This window comes from Hirsutella rhossiliensis, assembly GCF_020360975.1.
Source record: "Hirsutella rhossiliensis strain HR02 chromosome Unknown scaffold00001, whole genome shotgun sequence".
Taxonomy (NCBI): domain Eukaryota; kingdom Fungi; phylum Ascomycota; class Sordariomycetes; order Hypocreales; family Ophiocordycipitaceae; genus Hirsutella; species Hirsutella rhossiliensis.
Window position 1 is genome coordinate 3,720,003 of NW_025408667.1, and position 19,466 is coordinate 3,739,468.

The 19,466-nt window shown below is 57.6% G+C and overlaps 4 protein-coding genes across 4 annotated transcripts; all 4 read right to left on the reverse strand.

Moving 5' to 3' along the window:
• Positions 1–243: 243 nt before the first annotated feature.
• Positions 244–1,848, reverse strand: HRG_00450 (alpha galactosidase A domain-containing protein; the record flags this gene model as incomplete). Its single annotated transcript, XM_044858921.1, has 1 exon — positions 244–1,848. The coding sequence occupies one exon, from the start codon at positions 1,846–1,848 to the stop codon at positions 244–246; it is 1,605 nt and encodes a 534-aa protein (XP_044725321.1).
• Positions 1,849–3,356: 1,508 nt separating this feature from the next.
• Positions 3,357–5,065, reverse strand: HRG_00451 (major facilitator superfamily domain-containing protein; the record flags this gene model as incomplete). The annotated part of the gene is made up of 3 exons (XM_044858922.1): positions 3,357–3,824; positions 3,940–4,065; positions 4,127–5,065. The coding sequence occupies 3 exons, from the start codon at positions 5,063–5,065 to the stop codon at positions 3,357–3,359; spliced, it is 1,533 nt and encodes a 510-aa protein (XP_044725322.1).
• Positions 5,066–10,847: 5,782 nt separating this feature from the next.
• On the reverse strand, positions 10,848–12,339 carry HRG_00452 (transmembrane amino acid transporter protein; the record flags this gene model as incomplete). Its single annotated transcript, XM_044858923.1, has 2 exons — positions 10,848–10,907; positions 10,966–12,339. 2 exons carry the CDS (start codon positions 12,337–12,339, stop codon positions 10,848–10,850), a joined length of 1,434 nt encoding a protein of 477 aa, XP_044725323.1.
• Positions 12,340–17,563: 5,224 nt separating this feature from the next.
• HRG_00453 (nin one binding (NOB1) zn-ribbon like domain-containing protein) lies at positions 17,564–18,997 on the reverse strand (the record flags this gene model as incomplete). The annotated part of the gene is made up of 2 exons (XM_044858924.1): positions 17,564–18,288; positions 18,376–18,997. The coding sequence occupies 2 exons, from the start codon at positions 18,995–18,997 to the stop codon at positions 17,564–17,566; spliced, it is 1,347 nt and encodes a 448-aa protein (XP_044725324.1).
• Positions 18,998–19,466: the final 469 nt, after the last annotated feature.

Genomic DNA, 19,466 nt, shown 5'->3' on the forward strand with positions numbered 1-19,466 from the left:
CACGAGTTGGCTTTCCTTGTGCCTTACGCCCGGCATAAAAACATTTTACTGTTCGTCACATTTCCATGTAATCGTCCAGCTCGGGAGCATGTCGTCTACTTTGGCGATTGTGTACGAAAATCGTGCCTGCGACGGGATGTGCTCACGAGTAATGGTTTTCTTACGAAGGGCACGTTTCCTATGCTCTCAAGACGGTACAGGATGTGATGATATCAAAACTTCATGATAAGGGACAAAGCAGCACTACTCTCCAACCACCGCAGCACCAATGGGAAGGCTGACAACCTGCTCATTCAGCTCATAACCACACTTGGCAGCAACGGCGGCCCCGTCTGTCCTCTCCGTCAAGCAGAGCCTCGTCCTCGCGTTGACCAAGTTCCCGGTAATCTGGTAAAACCAAGCTTCAGACTGACAGCCTGAGCGGCTGGAGAATATTCTGCCCTGTGCGTCGGCGATGCACTCGTTGGGGCGGAGCAGACTGTTGATGTGCCAGTCGGGGCGAACCTTCCAGGTCTGGGCGTCGGAGCCGTTGCACTTGGCCCATGACACCTTACCTGACTTGTCGTCTGTGAGGCACTTGAGGCTGTTCGTGTTGAAGATGAGGCCGGTGGGCGTGATGGGACTGGCGGGCCTGGCGATGCGAAAGACGGCGGTGCCATGCGAGGGAACGCCCTTGGCGGTGATGCCGCTCTCCTGGGCAGAAATCTTTGATCGTTTCCCGGTCCAAAGATTCTTGGCGGAGACGTCCCCTGCGCGCCGCAGAGCTGATGGCGAGAAGCCGAGTCTTTCCCAAGACACGGTCAAGTCGGCCGTTGAGCCCCTCTTGTTCAGGGTTACGACGAGTCGATCGCCATTCTCCAGGCTCTTGGTGAGAACATCCCAGTTTGCGTCGCTACTTACCAAAGTTGCTTGCTGGACAAGCCTGTCCTGGTTAATGGCGATGAGGTCACGGTTGGTCAAATACTCAACCTCCTCGTCACGAATCGAGGCCAAGTCGGCACTGAGGATGAGCGGCGCCGAAAAGGCGCACCAGAGCGCAAAGTGGCTCTTCTTCTCGTCCAAGGTAAAGGAAGGATGGTCGACGATGAGGAAATCCGGGTCGTTGAAGAAGCCTGGCTTCTGGAAACGGGCCAGGCGAAGGTGTTGCCCGTAGTTGAACAGGACGCTGTTCCAGGCATTGCCGTCGGGGTAGTTGACAATATCGGCCGAGTGCCTTGCCAAGTGTCCGATTTTTCTGGCCCAGCGCATGACGGTATACCAGTCAGTCAAGTTCTCTCTTCCGGAGAAGTAGGCCGGGGCCGAGTCGGAGAAGACCATGCGGCTCTCCGACTGTAAGAGGAGCTGGTGCCACCGGCCATAGACTTGGCGATACGTCGCCTCACTGCCGTCGGGGAGGTTACAGCCGTCCATTTTGAGATATTCAAACCCCCACGCAACAAAGTCGTTGAAGTCAATCTCCTCGAAGCCCAGGGCAGCGGGGTAGCCGCCGCACGACAGGGTGCCGGCATCGGAGTAGATGCCCGGGATGAAGCCTCGCGACTTGAGGTGCGACGCGAGCCAGGGGAGGCCCCTTGGGAACTTTGCACTGTCCCAGACCATGGACCCGTCGGCGGCCCGGCTCTTTGTGGACCACGCGTCGTCGAGATTGACGTGGTTGTAGCCCGCAGCCAGCAAGCCCCTGCTTGCCATGGCCTCGGCGGCATCAACGAAGATGGCCTCATTGATGTTGGTCGTGAAGCGGGCCCAGTTGTTGAAGCCCATGGGCGGCAGGGGAAGAACAGTCTCCGGGGCCAAGGCGGCCGTGCCGACGAGCCCGGCCGCGGCGGCCAGGAGCATCTGGGACATCATGGCGACTCAAGGGATGTCAAAGACACTTGGGGAAGGCAAGGAATGAGGATTTGTGAGTGCGGGGATGGCAGGACATGGAGCCGCGGGTCATTATATCAATGAACGGGCTGTGGCAGCTTGCCGGCCGCTTCCATGTAGGAATGATACGATGAGTTATCCGAGGTCCGTAGCGGGTTAATTATTATTGAGGTGCGTTTCTCACATCATGTGTATTTAGCCATGCAGCCCATGCGCGTAGATACCTGGTCGACACGTACGCCGCCCGTGTTCATGTTGACGAGCATTGCACAACACGTGGGCAACTCATGTACAAAGGCAGGTTGGACAAATCATTAGACTACGGGTTTGAACTCCCGATAAAGAAGCTCCTATTTATTTCTTCTACTAATGTAAAGCATCCACCTCCTGGTTTTACGACCTGAGCCGCTTTCTCGGATGCACGTGTGGTTCGTGAACTGCCCACAAGTGTACGGGACAATTCTCTCTGTGCCTTCAAGCTAGCTCAGCCGGCGAATGCAGACTCTGAAGAGAGCCCTCCGCCGTACAAGCTTTGTGAGAGCGGAGAGTCGGGGCCTGGACCGGCTCCTCCAAGCATGTACGGTTAGACTGGGCGAATGCGTATCTGTGCCGGCCAGGGGAGATGTGCGTCTCGCATGGCCTTGTTGCTTGCACATCATTCCTCGATCCAATAAGGAACCGTGCAACGTTGCACAGACCTTCCACGTTGCAGGATAACATGCAGCCAAGGGCGGCAGGTCCAAGAAGCGTTGGCTATTAGTCTGCCCCAGCGTCATCGTCAGGCAGGCATCCAAGGTTGAGCCATCAATATCTCGACGCGATCCATATTCATACATACATACGCTTATGCATGGTAGATGCCCGGCAGATGCTACGGTTGCCGACGACAGCTGCTCCATGGGACACAGAGATGAACACAGTAGACATAAGCACCAGATGATATATCCACAAACTCGGGTCCATCGAGGATACCATATTCTCCGGATCCCGTCTCGAAGCTCGCCCGGGCATGACTTTGGCAAGACGCTGGTTGCTTGTGCCCACCCAGAGCTCTATATATACACCAAACTCGAGCATCGCATCCCGAGTGCAGGCTGCTCTCCGCACTTCCCCGCTTCGCCCATTGCGGGGGAATCCCCACCGGCTCCACCCTCTTCCCGTTGTTGTCCGGAGTCCAGCTCATTCCGTCTGCTAGTCAATCGCCGCCCTGCACTGCACGCAGTTACATGGCCGGCCAAGGTCATAGGCACTGCTCGTACTCGTATAAGAGCTCGCGTAACAGCCAGGCTAGTGAGCACTCGACTCGGGAAAAGTCTCTCGTCTGCCTTGGTGAGGAGACGAGATGCATGTTTGGCGTGGCCCGCTGATCAACCGTGATGCAATTGCAAGAGTAGAAATCTATATTCGACTATACTAAGGGTACCCGTAAGTTCCCAAGAAAAATATGTTCAAGAACAGAAATCGTGACACAGCTGAACTATTGTGTCCACTTATAACAGGTACCTAAATCCCTTCCTCATTCGCAAAGCCTCGTCGGGGCTCGCCGTGAACTCGTGCTCTCCGGGCTGCTGAGCACTGTCCCGGCCTTCGCTGTCCTCGAGCTCCTTGTTCAGCCCGGCCAACGTCATTCTGAAAACCCAGCAGCCGGCGATGGCGACGCAAAACATGGACAGCACGATGCCGTAGCTTTTTCGGTAGCCGTTGTCTTTCAGATCCCAGACGTAGGACCCGGCTACATTGCCAAGCTGGCTGAAGCCGTTGATCATGGCGATGGCAACCGCTCGTTTGGCCGGGGGTCGGGGGAAGGAAGAGCTGATCCACGAGTAAAATACAATGTATCCCGCGTACGAGGACGCTTGGAGGAAGAGGGCCACGTAGCGGGCTGCCACGTTGAGCGTCGCCATACTGATGGCAAATCCCACGATGCCGAGGAGCAGAGGTGCGGCAATGTGCCAGAACTTTGAAGCAGTTGTCAGCCATTTGAATTGTGTCGGTTGCAAAGAGCCAAGTCCAGGGGGGAGCTGGAGGAGCATAGATTGAAAGGGGGGGAGGGAAAGATGGAGTCAGACTGACCTTCTCTTGGGTCCGGTCAGAGTGCCAGGACACGGCAATGGAAACGATACAGGCAAATACCCAAGGGGGAGAGCTCATCAACAGAGTCGGAACGTAGTCGAAGCCCAGAGTGCCGGTGAGGGTGGGCTGGGCGCAGGTTAGCTGATCTGTGGAGCCGAGGCAATGCAAAAAGTGACACATGGCTTACAAAAAAGGCGTTAAAGGACAGGCCAACGACATAGGCGGTGAAGGTGAGCATCATGATGTAGATCTTGGCGTCTCTCAGGGCCATGAAGAGGCCGTCAAAGGCACCCTGGTCAGCCGAGTCGGTATCTGCCTCGCCCACGTCTTCGGTCATGCGCAGCTGGGCGACGAGCTTCTCCTCGTCGGTGAAGCCGCGGGTGTTGTGCGGCAGGTCGGGCAGGATGAGGGCGGCGGCGACGGCAACGGCCATTGTGGCGGCTCCCTCGATGAAGAAAAGCCAGCGCCAAGCAGCGTGGCCGAGGATGCCCTGCATGTTGGAGAGGACGCCGGCACCGACGAGGGCGGAGAAGGCGTTTGAGATGAGATTGCCGCAGAAGAGAATGGCGTTTCGAGTCGTCAGCTCACGACGGGTATACCACTTGGACAGCAGAAGCAGGGCACCCGGGAGAAAGGCCGCCTCGACGAAGCCGAGGAAGAAGCGGGTGGCGACCATTCCGGCAAAGTTGTGCGCGACGCCACTGAGGGTGGAGATGACGCCCCAGAGCAGCATTGCGCCGGCAATGTAGAGCGAGGGGCGCTGGATGCGGTTGATGAACATGTTGGAGGGCACCTGCATGAGGATGTAGCCGACGTAGAGGATGCTGAGGCATGTGGCGTACTGGGTGTTGTCGAGGCCGAGGTCGTCCTGCAGGCCCTTGAGGCGGGCGGCGGCGATGTTGTTGCGGTCGAGGTAGTTGAGGACGTAGATGAGGACAAAGAGGGCGCAGCGGGCGTCGAGCTTGCGCCTCATGCGCTTCTCGACGACGGCTCGGCGCGCCGGGTCCATGTGGGAGGAGGCATCGAGGCGAGGCGAGGCCGGCTGCTCGAGGCTCTCGATGCTGGGCTTCTGCGAGTCGCCGGCGTCATGGGCGTGCGCCCGGACAATGTCGTCGTCGCCTGTCATGAGCGGCGGCGGGGGATGGGGAAGACGACGCGTTGGAGTCCAGATTTGGCGATGTTGGCTGGTGTTGAGATGGTGCTGCTTGAGCGGTGAGCGGTACCTTGCGTGGTGGTGTTGGTGGGAGGCACGTGACGCTGCGATGGACGTCAAAGAACGTCGTCTCTGACTCTCTGTTCGGACCAGAGTCCCTCCCTCCATCTTTCGTCCTCGACAAGACCGTCTTTCCGGCTGAAGTACAAACAACGGCAAGGATATCCGAAATGGGCAACGCCGAGGCATGGCGGGGATCCCACAGCGGCATCCCGCCTCCGCAACGACCCCTGCCAGATCCCCATACCTACCCCAGCTTGGCCTCTACGACCAGCTGCTGATGATGTACTGCAGATTCGCTGACCGATGAGCCGGTGCAGCCGCGGCGGGCCAGTCCAACGACAGCGCCAATCTTCAACGTCGACACACCCGAGCAAGCGGCCCTTTCTCGTCTGCAACGGATGCAGCACCGAGATGGTCTTCATTCTTCCCCCAGCTTCTCGCCTCATGGCCGAAATACACCCCGAGATGAGCTGTGTTCCACCTGGGCCCGAGAGAGCGGCACCATGTACGTAATAGCCGCCGCTGCAATCAGGCGTTTCCAGGGCCTATTATCACGCGAATTGGTCATTATGGGTACAGAAACCACCACCGTCGCACAGACCCAGACGTTTTCCCCTTCTTGTCTCCTTTTTTCTTCTTCCTCCTTTCCCCACCAAGGGGAGCAAGACACATACGAAGCAATTAGCTTGTCCGTTGGCGTCTGCTGTGCCAAGTTTACGTGGGGGTCATGCTCATCGTTTTGGATGTTTCAACAGCCAATAGAATCATGAGTCTCCTTTGCCGTCGGCCAACGCTGTGCAACAACTCCACGTCTCACCACCCACGTCTCATCATGCTCGAGTCATTCGATAGATTCACGGAAGCGAGAGTCTTCGTCTGTGGGGTCGCGGTCCGTCCGTACCCCAGACCGTACGAGAAAAATCGTTGGGCACAAAGAGCAAGCCACGAATACCCTCATGGCAACTGTCCACGGCTATGAGCATTAGCTTGGCCCTCTAAGGCAACCCCGCCGATGGTCCAGCCAGCTTGTGATAAGACCGCCCGCTCGGTCGCGACCCCTCCTATTCGAGGGCGTAGTTGCGTCGGACTCGTACGCGTTCTTGCGCTTCGTGGGAGTCTTAGTCGGGGAAATCAACGTGCAGTAATAGGGGCAAAGGGCAAGGTGTCATTGTTATCAGAGCTACAGGGGCCATCGGGCCCATTTCAAAAGCCAAACCCACTCTCCACAATTAGAGAGAACCCCCCGATTCTCTGACAGTTTGAGGCCCTCAGGGCCAGCGGGAAAAACAACAAGCAAAGAAAGGCAGGGAGGGTCCCCCAATGCTCCATTTAGCGGCCACGTTAGCCAGCGGGTATAAAACACAGCAAGCGGAAAGAAAGAAGGAAAGTTATAGAGGGAAGATTCCCCAATAGTCCAAGTCAGAGGCCATCAAGGCCAGCGGGTATATCATGCTGCGCAACAGGTGCACTGACGAAACTTACAGAAAGGACCAACCCAGCAAGCAATGAAAATGAGTTGCGCGCACCCAATGCCACCGCTTGCCACCGTCAGGAATCCTCACAGCAGAGCAGCTGGGTGGGCCATCAGGGTGGACATGCGCTGGAGGAGCTCACGCTGATAGGTGACGGCAATGCTGGACGTGGTGATGACTTCCTCTCCAAAAACGATGGATTCTCTTCCGGTCTTGATAGTCTCCAACATTGCCTGTCGGACGTTTTGCAGATGGCCTACTAGCTTGTTTAGTCGGAGTCATTATTTTGTCTATACTAAAGCGTATTACCACATGCCAAGGCGTTACAGCCGTTCAGAGCGCACCAGGCGCGAGCGAGCCCCAACGACCAGTGCCACCATAATGGCAACTGGCACATCCATCGGACATGCGCGTAAGGATGACACGCAACCCAAGACGTGTCTCGCACATGCCAGTCCACCTGGCTATATGCCTCGCCCAGATGGTCCGCAATTTGCCGAGGAGATCTGAGAGCAGCCTCGAGTTTCATCTTTTTTGCGCATCTCACGGGCCACCCCCTTCGCAGTCTTCGGTCTTTCCAGGGCGATGAGCCGTCTGACTCAATCATCCCAAGCCTTGCGAGGGACCTCTCCAATGAGGTTCCTTCGAGCGGCTTCACGCTGGACTCTGAACTCTTCTCCAGAGTGGTGGCGCTCCTGGGTGGCACCGACGTGAAGATGGTCAAGCACCCACCCTTTGCCGTCTTTGTCGAGTCTGTCTCCGGCAGATATGAGGGGAGCTATGTCGTTCAATACAGGAGGAAGTTAGCTAATGCAAAAAGCTGGAGACAAGGCCAGCCACTGACCCATGGCAATCTTGAGAGGGGCAAGGGGGCCAGGAGTGTGGTGGGCCTTGTTTTCATATTGCAGAGTATTCAGAATGCACCATAGCAAACCCTCTCTGAGGGAAACACTGGCGACATGAAAGCCGTCGGAACAGGGTTCAAGTGCGACTGGTTGTATGGACTTCCAAGGACGCGCCCAAATGGCCAGCAACATGGCCGGACTGCTGGACAGACAAGTTAAGCGGACCATCGGGAAAACTGTGACCATACAAGCGCTCCTAGCAGTCGGATTGACGGAATGCCACAGGGTGTACTTGGCGGTCGAACCGACGTCGAGTGTTGCGGCAACGAATGGGAAGCTGATCTTTGCAGGAGCGGAGAGAAAGATGAAGTCATGGATTGAGGAAGGTTCGATTAATAGAGAAAAGGGTGATCGGAAACAGGGCGAGACAAAGAGAACTTTTGCTGTGAGATGGGGGTTGAAAATGATCAAGGGAGGAGGCGGGGAGTTGAAGTTATAACGAGGGGTTTTGAGGGTACCTGGCCCTGCCTGATCTTGGCTGCTAACTAAATAGCCGTCAACACTACTTGGCCGGGTTTGTGCCAATGGGTCGAGCATAATAACCTCGGACTGGGCATCTTTAGAGATGAGGTAGCCAGCCTGAGCTCGGACATGAACTCAGGATACAAGGCCCTTCAGATGGGCGTCATCAGTCCATCAACCCGTTTCATGAGCCGATGTCCTTTGTCGTGTTTGATTTAATCCTATTAGTTTCATGTATATGAGCAGATTAATACATGATTTCCATACCATTTAGGCACTGAGCCCAATGGCCCGGCGCGACAATATTTTGGAAAGGGACGAATCGATTGATACGCGTCAACCACACTCGACATCGTGCGTTTGCCCACATGGTCACGGGCAAGGCCAACGGCAAAATTTGCGCGTCAATGGGCAGAGTCATGCGTGCAGGGCAAGATAAAGCATAGTCAAGCGCCGAGTCGTATATGTCTTTGCCCAAGTTCCTAGGTCTCCACGTACGCCATTCTTTCAAACTTAGGTGGAGAGCACGAGAAAGGTGAAAACGATGACTGAGAGTGGTGATTCCAGTAAATACAACGATAATGTCCAAGGTGGACCAAGTTGCACCAGCTGGCTTCGGGCTCCCCATGACAGCCGCCGTCGTCACCGAGGGCTACGTGAAGCACTTCGTACTTTGCTGCATGTGATGATAAGGAGGGAAGAGAGTTTTCCCCAGACCTGGGCCTGTGTGCAAACGACATTCGTAGGGGAGGCAACGGGTCCTGCATGACCAAGTGCCCAACGCCAGTCAGGACGCTCAGGTGCGTTGCTGCAAACGCGGCGATGTCCTCGCTGATGGGCTGCTATGACGGTTCGCTCGTTTGACAAATCTCAGACCCCCAATATGCAGGCAATAACATAGGTTCCCGTTTGCCAGTACAAGTACACACCAACCTACAGTCTCCAGCTTGAATTCCCAACTTGTCCTCCCACCATCCTCGTCCCACAGCCACGACTCTCCTCACCTGGCATCGTTGCCTGACAATCTCTTTCCTCGCCGCAATGCCCGTCCCAAGCCAGCCTTCTCTCGGAGTCAGCCCACCTTGTTCCATGCAACACCGCCCAGCGAGTTGAGCAAAGACGACGAACCCGACGGCAACCGTCTCACCGAGCTTCTCGTCACGATTCTTCACCTTGTTAACAGTATCGAGCAGGACTTGTCCGAGCTTCATCGGTCCAGGTGTTAGACGTACTTGACTCGATCTAAATAGCTGGTAAGTCATTAGCCTTGGCTCTGGCCCTTTCCGCATCCTGACTTGCTTCAATAGAAAGGGACATAAACAGCCAGGACTTGTGCGAACATAAGATGTGTGACAAGCCAAAGGGTCAGCAGAAGCAGACCCGGCAAGCAAGGATGACCATCTTCACGCCGGCGCCTCCCAGGGCCGCCGTGACTGGTCGCGAATGACGACCAAACGGAAGGCGGCTCGCAGCGACCTCGTGAGGAATTCGGCCGTCGAGGGCCGGGGAAAATTGGGGCTGCATCCGAGGCCAAGTCCATTCGGGTCTGGGGGACGTGGAGATGGGCGAGGGAGTGGGTGAATGTCTGTTGTCTGTCGAGTACGTCTGGTGTCGCGGTACCACTTGGAACAAGTGTGAGAATCACGGCATCCTACCTGATTTGATGGAACTGGCTTAGACGCCGAAGGGGAAGCCACGTCTTGTATTTGCCCAACAGTACGCGGCACGACTCGGCGCAACTTTTACTGCCAGTAAATACATTATGACAACTACGAGCAAGTGTTGCCCGCCTACCTATCTGCCTGCCTGCTTGCCTGCTCGATGGTCTGCTCGCCCGCCTAACGCACCAATCTGCTCGATGAGCCTCTTAGCCGGCTGGCTGGCTGTTCGAGCGGCTCCCCCATCAGCCGATCGCCCGGCTGCTTGCCTCCACCGACACCGTATTCCTCGTCTCATAGGCTTCAGGGCATTTCAAAGGCGAGAAAGACGGGTGCCCCAGGAACAAGACGTGTTTTTGACTGAACAGAGATATCGTGGTGCTACCGGGTATTCCACCAACGTCAAAGACTCGATTGCGTTGCTCGTCGATGTCCCCTGGATGAGCAGAGGGCGACCAAGCAGACATAGTTACAATACTGCAAGTCCAACTATCAATAAGTAATGCTCGATACCGTCTTTGATCTCATCGGTGACTCTCGACAAAAGCTCGTGTATAATCCCAGCCTCAATGCGCGTTTGCTACAGCTCCAGTGCAGCGTGTTACATCATTGTCGAAACGTCGAGGTTGCTCTCCCACAATGTTCCCCCTCGTTGCAGCAGTCATTCTCATCTAACCGTGATGAACATCTTTTAGCTGTCTTTCATGAAACTCGGCACAGGTCCACCTCACATGCGGCGACTCAGCTTTGCAGTCACCCAGTGAATAACCGACCATGAAACACCCATCTGTCAGTCCAGCACACGGCAGTTGCATAGCCAGTCGAATTCATCATTCCGCTCTCCCCTAACAATGGCGCAACGAGACCGTCTCAAAGTGGGATGGAAGGTGCAAGTGAAGTTGGCTCATGAACATCCCTGGGTAAATTTGCTACCGGCGCAGTGGATTTGCGAAATCGTACAAAGCTTTGACTCGATATCTCTCGAGATCGTCTGCGCCTTCACCCGCTGCAGTCTCCTGCAACTCCTACTCCCCAAGACCAAATATGAGTATACAGGTAACCGTGTGACGCGCTGCGCTCCCGTCCAAGACTCCACGGGCTCAATGCCCAACCAGAAAGTAACAAAAAGTAAGTTTTTCTCTGCCAAATACTACTCGAAATAAAACAGCAAAACGCCACGTCAGACCAGGACCATCTATGCGATCGGTGCGCACGTAAAGACGCCTCGGACTGAGCCATTTTTGAATTGATGCATCTGGAGACTTGGTCAGTAATTGAAAACGGTTATCCAATGAAGAAAGGGGGGAGCTCACAATGTCGACAATACTGGCATAGGTTCCACAGACGAGGACAATGATGCCGAGAAGGAAACAAAAGGCATTTATCAGACTCCGGACAATGTTCTCGCGGGAGTGCCAGCTGCCCTCACGCAGGAGCTTGAACCACATCATGGCGGGGAGGTAAAAGGTGAAGCCCGAGATAAAGAGCGACGATGAGATAGACAGCAGGTCGGAGAAGAAGGGGATGACCTCTGCGATGATGAAGGCGATAATAGTGATGACGGTGATGAGGGCGAGCCAGGTGATCCAGCCGCGCGGGGTGTTGATGAAGCGCGTGACCGAGTCCTTGAACATGCGGCCGTGCAGGTAGCGGCCGACGACGGTGGTGTTGATGGAGCCCGAGATGAAGATGACAGGCAGAGCGATGCCAAAGGCAATCTTGGAGATGACGGGCCCGGCAGACAGCAGAGCGGGCGACTGGACGTCGGCGCCGACAAAGGCGTAGACGAGGGCGCCGGTGAGGGTGTAGATTGCGATTTCAATGATGCCGAGGGACCAGATGGACTTGATGTAGTGGCGGGGCGTGTGCATCTCGTCCATGAAGGAGAACTGGCACATACAGAAGCTATAGGCAAAGACAATATTGGCAATAGCGATGAAGGCATCGGCGAAGCTGATGTCGGCCTTGGGCCAGGCGGACCAGTCGGCGGCCGCCATGCCGCCCTCTTGGCGAGCAGCCTGGATGCCCGTGGCAATGATGGTCAGGCCAATGGCGATGAGGATGGAGGCAAAGTCGATGTATCCGAGGATGGCCACCTCGGCAAACGAAGGCGGGACGGCGAGGATGAGGAGGATGACGGCCGAGACGAAGCCAAAGACGACGGAGCAGGCGCCGTTGTTGGTCATGTTGAGAAAGGCAATGGTGCCGGTGAGGGTGTGGGAACCGACGAGAAAGGTGAGCTGCATAACAAACATGGCGCCGACGACCTCGTAGCCGAAGCGGCCCATGAGCAGGCGGCCGGCGTCGGCGTAGTGCTCGACCTCGGGGTACTTGAGCTTGACCTGGCCGACAATGTCGCTCGTGTAAATGGCGATGAGGCCGAGGCCGATGGTGCAGATGACACCGGCGACCATGCCGAGGGTGGCAAAGGCCTGGGGCAGGCTGAGAGAGCCGAGGGCGACGGCTTCGACGATGAGGACAATGGTGAGGCGCTTCCAGCCGAGGCGGTTGAAGCGGGCGCTGCCGTCGGCCGTCTTTTGCTTCTCGAGGTCGCTGCGGCGCTCCTCGAACTCGCTGACCTCGCCGGCGATGCCCATGACGTTGTCAGCCGACGAGGCCGACGACGTCTGCTGGTGCTGGCGCGGCTGCGACGACGTCTTGGACAGGTCCGACGAGTCGCTTGCCATTTTGGCGTCGGCGTCAAGGTAGGTAGCCATGTTCACCATGATCAAGGTTGCCGGAGGAGGAGAGAGGGTTGAGGACGGCGGTGTTGTTGATGGTTATTGTAGTGTTGGCCACTAGAGAGCCGCCCGCAATGGCTGGAATGGAAATGGCCCAAGGCGTTGAAGACTGTCTCTCTGAGTCTTGTCTTTGACGGCGGCTCGGGATCAGGGTCTCGGACTGGATCAGGGCGAGCCCCGTCGTGGAAGCTCGAGGGAGAAGTAGTGTTGAGCCACCTCTTCCGTCAACCAAGGTGAGATGCGAGAGTGAACAAAGGAAGGGGAAAGAGGAATGGAAGCTAAAGAGGGAGGAGAACAAGAGACAAGGAGGCGAGGGGGGGCGAGGAATATGAAGATGAAGAACCGGGGGGGGCGAGGGGAGGAAAAGGAGAACGGGGAGGGGTGGGACGATGGGGTAGAAAAGAGAAGAGGCAGAAAGGAGGCGTCGTCGAGTCGGAGAGGCACGTGGAGCGGCCCTGGAGTGGGTGACTAGCGCCACGCGAGCCCGAAAGATAAGGACTGGCCGCCCGAGGCTCGGCGGTGGAGGAGGCAGAGGAGAAGGCAAGAGCCAGTCTGTTGTCTAGCGTGGAAGAAGGCCGGACCCAACTTTAATGGACACGCGTGAGCTTTTACCAAGTATGGGCGTAGACGGCGAGAACAATAGACTCTAACTGCGTACAATTGGCACAAACGACGAGGCTGGGAGAGAGAAAGAGAGCGAGCGAGCGAGCGAGCGAGAGAGAGAGAGAGAGAGAGAGGTGCAGGGGGCGATGGGTGGGGGGAGTCACGGATGGGGGAGGGACGGAGACGCGCGCATAATTATTTTTTTAATTACCTATGTATTTTTGTGCGAGGAGCCCTAACTATACAAAAGACAGAGCACCAGAGAGAGGGAAGGAGAGCTGGAGAGAGAGAGGGTGGAGGCAGGAGGGAAGGGAGCAAGGGGGGGGAGGGGGCAAAGGACTCGGAAACAGCAGGTAGTGGTGGGTCGGCGAGAAAGAACGGATGGATGGAGGTGGGATTAGCTGTGGCCCAGTGGGTGCCAGAGTGGATTTGCCGAGGCCTTGGCTCGTACCAGGCCCGGACAAGAAATGCGAGGACAATATTGAAGGCCGCCTGGTTTCGAGATGGCGGCTCCGGCACCATGAAGTCATCCGGTCGGCCCTAGTGGCAAAGATGAGGGTTGGGAAAAGGAACCGGGCAGGTCGACAGCGGCACTAGCCCAGCACCACGGCACGCCTAGCCGACAGCAATTGCGACTACCCACGTATGCACCGTAATTGTAATATACATAAGGCCACAGAGACACACGCGCACCCCCCGCCCGACTGGCAGCCAGCGAGAGGCCGGCCAGAGAAGAAATAACTTAAGTTAAAGCATGCGGCCGCCTTATCTCGAGTGCAAACGCGCTGGCCGGCCCCCGCAAATGGCCCGTGTTTTTTTCTTCCTTCTTTATCAGCAAAGTGGGCTTGCCTGCAACGACGCCGGCGAGGCTCCATTTTGCATGACTCCCGTCGTCTGCATCTCCAGCCTGCACCCCTGCCTGCCTCGACGCTGGCTCCCCCTCTCTACTCTATCTGCCCCGGTCGAGTTGGTCCTCGACGGCTAAGCGTAATACGTATGTAGAGGCGGCCAGTCGACACGTCGAGACAAGACGGCCCTTTCGGGTGACAAGAGGGAGCGAAACGCGGCGAGGGCCCGAGCCACTCCGCCGGGCAGTGGGTCTGCCGGTCTGTGTCTGTCCGGATGCCTACATGCAACGTCATGGCCAGGTCCGAGTGCGCGCGATCGGCTACTTACCGTACACGGCGGCTCTTCTTCTTGCTGTTATCCTCTGCAGGGGTCCAGGCTGGGGGGGGGGGGGGGGGAGGGCGCGCGCCATGCCCGAGTCAGGGCCGGCGCCTGATGTGATTAATGAAGTACTACGTATTAATCGATGCTCGCGACGGGGTAGGGCCGAGCAATCCCGGCGGGCGGGCAATCCTGGGGTAGCATTCGCGGGTGCTGCTTCCCCGGGGAAAGTCAGTCTGGTCGACCCATGTGGCATCGGATACGATGCGATACGAGAGACAACCGACAGGGGCATTGTGACGACGACGATGCGCCAGTTTGGACAGGCCAAACGGACAAGGCGAGGCGCGTCGAGTGTCTGTGCGAAGCCATGACGACATGTGGCGCAGCCGAGGGTGGGGGTCCGGCCAGTCGGCAGTGGGCCGACACAAGGACGAACGAAAGCAGGGGAAAAAGGAAAAAACCGTCGAGAAGGAACATTCAGGGCCTGGCTAGGGAAACAAGCAACAAGCCTTCGAATTCGGTCGGCACTCTTGGCTGAGGGTGTGCAGCCGTCAATGGTCGAGTTGCATGCACTGGCCAGCCAGCCCCCCAAGATGGCGCCGCTGCAGATGCCGAGCTAGGCCGCGTCGGTGCTAGTAGAGCCGCCGCCTGGAGCCTGGAGCCCGGCACTGGGGAACGGCCAGATAGGCCTGTGGCACCGCCGCCCCTGCCAAGCAAGATAGAGTGCCAATTCGCGCACTCTCTTGGAAGTACCGTCACATCGCTGGGCGACGGGCCGAGGCCGAAAGGCATACGGTACTGTACAGTACCGGTACAGTACATACTACCTAGTACCTGTGCGTTTGCTCGCCGGCCACCGAGCCCACCGAGAACCATGCGCGCGGACAAGACCGTATCTTTCCAACTCCAACTACGTACCAAGTAATTAGGTATCTGAGCGATATTACCCACGATGGCTTTATTCCCGCCAAGTCTACGGATGGATGACCTTGGCTCGCGCGTCATGGCACAGTAGGCGCTGCTGCATGTCTCGTGCTTGCTGCGCATTAGGTTCAGTCCAGGACAAAGATGACGATGCCTCTACTGTACTCGTGTCTAGCCGAAGCCACAGAGGACCAGCCACGGAAGTCTATCCTTGTACCCGTACAAAGCACCGCCACACCACCACTCCGCATCCTTCGAGAAGCCTTCCACCCGCACCTGGCTCCTTGGCGCGCCGGAGTAGGCCGGGAACTAGGAGGACGAAGAGGGTGTAAATGACAGCTGCAAAAGACTTCGGCGTTGCTCCGAATGATGACCATTGGCCTGAACTCAATTGCCTCGGGACGGTTCGGAGATGCCTCGAGCCCTGGTCCTTGTCTGTCTCTCGCCCCGACGACGCATCATCCGCGTCGTCCTTGAGTGAGGCAATTGCAAACCGCTCCGGCCATGGCGGTGACAATGGAGGTGAGCAAAGCCAAGTCCGGCCCTCTGATAAGGTCGTGGCTCCATCCCTCGCTACGTACTCAACTACCTGGCCTTTACACCTCCACTCTGGACCATGATAAGCCGGGGCAAGCACTCCAGGTCGCCGCAGCGTACGCGCCCGGCATCCACTCCAATATCCAGGCGTATAAGCAATAAAACGGATGAAATGCAGCGAGGCGTGGCGACGAGAAATGGCGCCGGTTCGCCGGTCCTGGGTCCCAATCGGGCGCCGCCGCCGGGCTGACATAAGCCAGCTGCCAGCCGTCATTGAGCCAAGGGATTGTCGTTCCAATTGTTTGTTTGCTATTCGTCTTCGCCGCACACGCGCCCTCTCCACCTTTGTATTGCCGAGGATGCGGAGCGTGACGAGGGCCAAAGTTTATTAATTGATAAATGCCATTCGCCACGTGCTGTACTTGATAAACTGTGCAGTGCGGTACCAAGTTGTTGCAAACACGGCCGTCGGCTGCCACTTACACCCACCACCAATTCACCCGGGCATTGGTAGCAAATCCCCTCGGATCGCGGCAATGCGTAGCCAACCGGCTGGCAGTTCAACCCACCGCGCAGAGGCATCCCAAGATGCACCGCTGCCGTCCCTTCCGACGCGTCATGCACGCCGCCGTCATGTATGCATGCTTTGCCTGCATGCTTTGCCTGCATCGAACGCCTCATCCATCCATCCATCCCCCCATCCTTACCAGGCCTCTTTTGCTTTGACTTTCGGCTTGCCCTTTGACTCGGAGCTGCCCGTCTCAGACCATCCAAGCTGCCAGTCTGCACCATGTGTCTTCGCCTCACTCACTGCAAGAACACGCCCCCCCGTCTCGGCCCCCCATCCCCGGACATGTCATGCCCGGCACCAGATGGTCCCTTCTTTTACGTACAAAGCTGCATGCCGCCACGCATACGCCCGAGCCCGCATGATCCATCCATCGTCTGCCCATCGTCTGCCCATCTCCGCCTCCGCCTCCACCTCCGCCTTCTCTTCCCCATGGGGACGGAAGAGACACCCTGTGCCCCCTTTTTGGCTCCTCCTGACGTGGCGCCATCTCCATCTTTGTCTTGAACTCTGGCTGGGCCTTGGTCGTGAAACGCGGGCCTGGCTTTTCTTTACGTACTCGCAACCAGGAACCGCTGAGTCCGGGTGCGATGCAACGACTTCGCACAATGGCCTCGGCCCTGGCGCATCGCCGTCGCCTCACTCTCCATCTCGCTCTTGTTTCTCTCTCCCGTCTCCTGTCATATTCGTACCCCTCGCCTCCATGCCAACCCACCTTTCGACCCTGTCTCATCCATCCGAGACACCCTCGCTCCCCAAGCCTATCCCATCGCATCCACCCGCTGAAGGCCATCGGCCTCGCCCACCCCCAGCTTCCCCCGCGCGCCTCCCTTACAGTACTTGCTCCCACCGTCGTCCGCCACACCAACGACCCAGCGCCGATCCCGATCCCACCTCTAAGCCCGGCGCGCGGCATGGGGGTAGAAAGGCCGAGATATCCCCATGTTCCCCTTTGCACTCCCGCCCCCGCGGCTGCGGGTCATAAACTCTCTTTCTTGCTTGCTGGGGGGCTGCCGCGTCATGCGCCGCGCCTGAGCAGCGTCTCGGTACCCAGAGAGGCCTCTTCCTACATACGTGCACATGCAACCCCCCGTGGCAGCCGTGATACTCGTCCATTGCACCAAGCCCGTGAGCTTGGTGTCAAGTGTCCCAGGTCAATGGCATTGCCAATCCACATGGGCCGGCTACCTCCTGAGCTGCCGACGACACTGGCGGCCAAATCACTCTCCATGCTCATCTTGTCACCCTGGCAAAGCCTTCATTGACAGACAACAGGTTGCGCGACGAATATGGCTTCTCCTGTCATGGTTTGTCCCACGTCGTATCAACGTCTCTATTGTCCGCGCCCACCTCGTTGCCCCTGTTGCCTCAATGCTTGCGCTTCGAATTCACGTTGCGCCCAGCACCCACCCGGATCCTGCCTCCAGACCCCCCCGACCGGTCGCCGCTCAGTATGCCCGGCAGGTAGTCGTCGTCCATCAGGTCCTTCTTCCGCGCCCGCCGCTGCTCCTCCGACGCCCGCGCGTACTCCTTCTGGTCCTCGGCCAGCATCAGGCCCTGGCCCCATCCGTTCTTGCCCCCCGCGTTCGGCGCCAGCCTCCCGTTGGCGCTGCCGTGCACCGGCCGCGGCACGCTGTACACGTTGCCGCGGTTGTTCCACTGAAAGTTCTTCTTGAGATGCACCCGGAAGTTGCCGTGCTGGTCCGTCGAACAGCTCGCCCGCATCAGCGTCGGCTGCCCGCACGACGGGCAAAACTGCTTGTTCATGTCCTTGGTGATGGAGAAGCACCCGTGGCACCGCAGCACCCAGTTCTTGACCTGCGTGATTCGTGCCAGTGACGGCGTCACCAGGTTGAGGTTCATGCGGAGGGCCACGTTTTGCATCGCATAGTCGGACGTGAGAATGGCGGCCTGGAGCGTCTTCTGCGGAACCTGGGATGGCGTTGCCGCGCCCGCGTCCTTAGCCTGTTGCTTCTTGACGTTGGAGGGGGTGATCCAGCCGCCTTCGTCGTCTGATTCCTCGTCGGCTTCCTCCTGCGTTCTCGTTGTCTCATCAGGTTTCTCCCCGCTTGCCATCTCCAAAGGCTGAGCGCCTGCGGCATCCGCACTCTCTTGTAGTCTTGAACCGTCGTCCGCTGGAGGAGTTTCTCCCATTTCCACTCGTGCGGCTTGGCGGTCACCCGTTTCGGCCAACTCAAGTTGCTGCATGCTTCTCTCCAAAGGCTGGGGTTCTTGAGTAGCCGGCTTTGGGGTGTCGTGGGCGTCGGGCGCGTCTTGGTGATCAGCTTGTTGCGCAGTCTCGTCCGAGACCGTCTCGGCCTCCGCATCATTCGGTTCCTGTAAACTCGATGCGGCATCGTCTGCCTTTCCGGGTCGACCGTTCAGTCCCTTTTGACCAGGCGTACTCCTCAGCCTCCAATCGCCGCCGTTCCTCTCACACTCGAGCTCATAGCCGAGAGCCAGCACCTCCAAATCGGGTCGGCTGAGCACCGCCAAGTCTCCCGTCCTCCTGGCGAAGCCCTGTACAAACCGCAGGCTCTCAGGTCTGGGCGATCGCAGCGTGACAAAGGGGAGCAGTGTCGTCTCAACGCGGGAGCGCGTGGCAGGGTCACGGATTTCGGGGATGATGCAGGGGAGGGTGTAGAGCATCTCGGCCCTGGCGAGGAGAACGCTGGCAGGCGGGTCGTTTTTGATGAGGGGGCCGGTGTCGAGCACGAGGCTGTGTATGGGCTTGGCTGTCGTTGGGGACGACGAGGTCGAAGCAGTTGGACCAGAGCTGGGCTCCGGCGGAGGAGCGGCCATGGCGGGCAGATGTCGGGATGGAGACAAGACGTCTTTGGCTCTCCTAACGAGCTTGAGAGGACGGCTGGTCCCAATGTGTGATGGGAAATTTGGCAGAACTGGCACCTTATTTATTCTCTATCGTGTGTGCTTCATGCCGAATCAACATGTCAAAGCGCGGGGTCTCGACGCCAGAAAAAAAGTTGCACGATAAGATAAGGAAGCTCAAAGTCGATTTCTTCAAGCATCACGTGATGGAAGAGCCGTATGTTACAAATGAGCCTGAGGTTTCGATATGGATGGCCAGATCCGAGTCGAGCGAGAAAGGGGCAGACATGTGGTCTGGTTGAGGCTCGTTGATCAAATATGCGTGCAATGCCAATAGGTGTCAAGTAAACGCCAGCGCCCAGTGCCCATGTTTGAACGCCCGTCTCAATCACCCTGTCTCGGTGCTCGCCTTTACCCCGTCTCTTCTCCCTTTCCTCCCCTC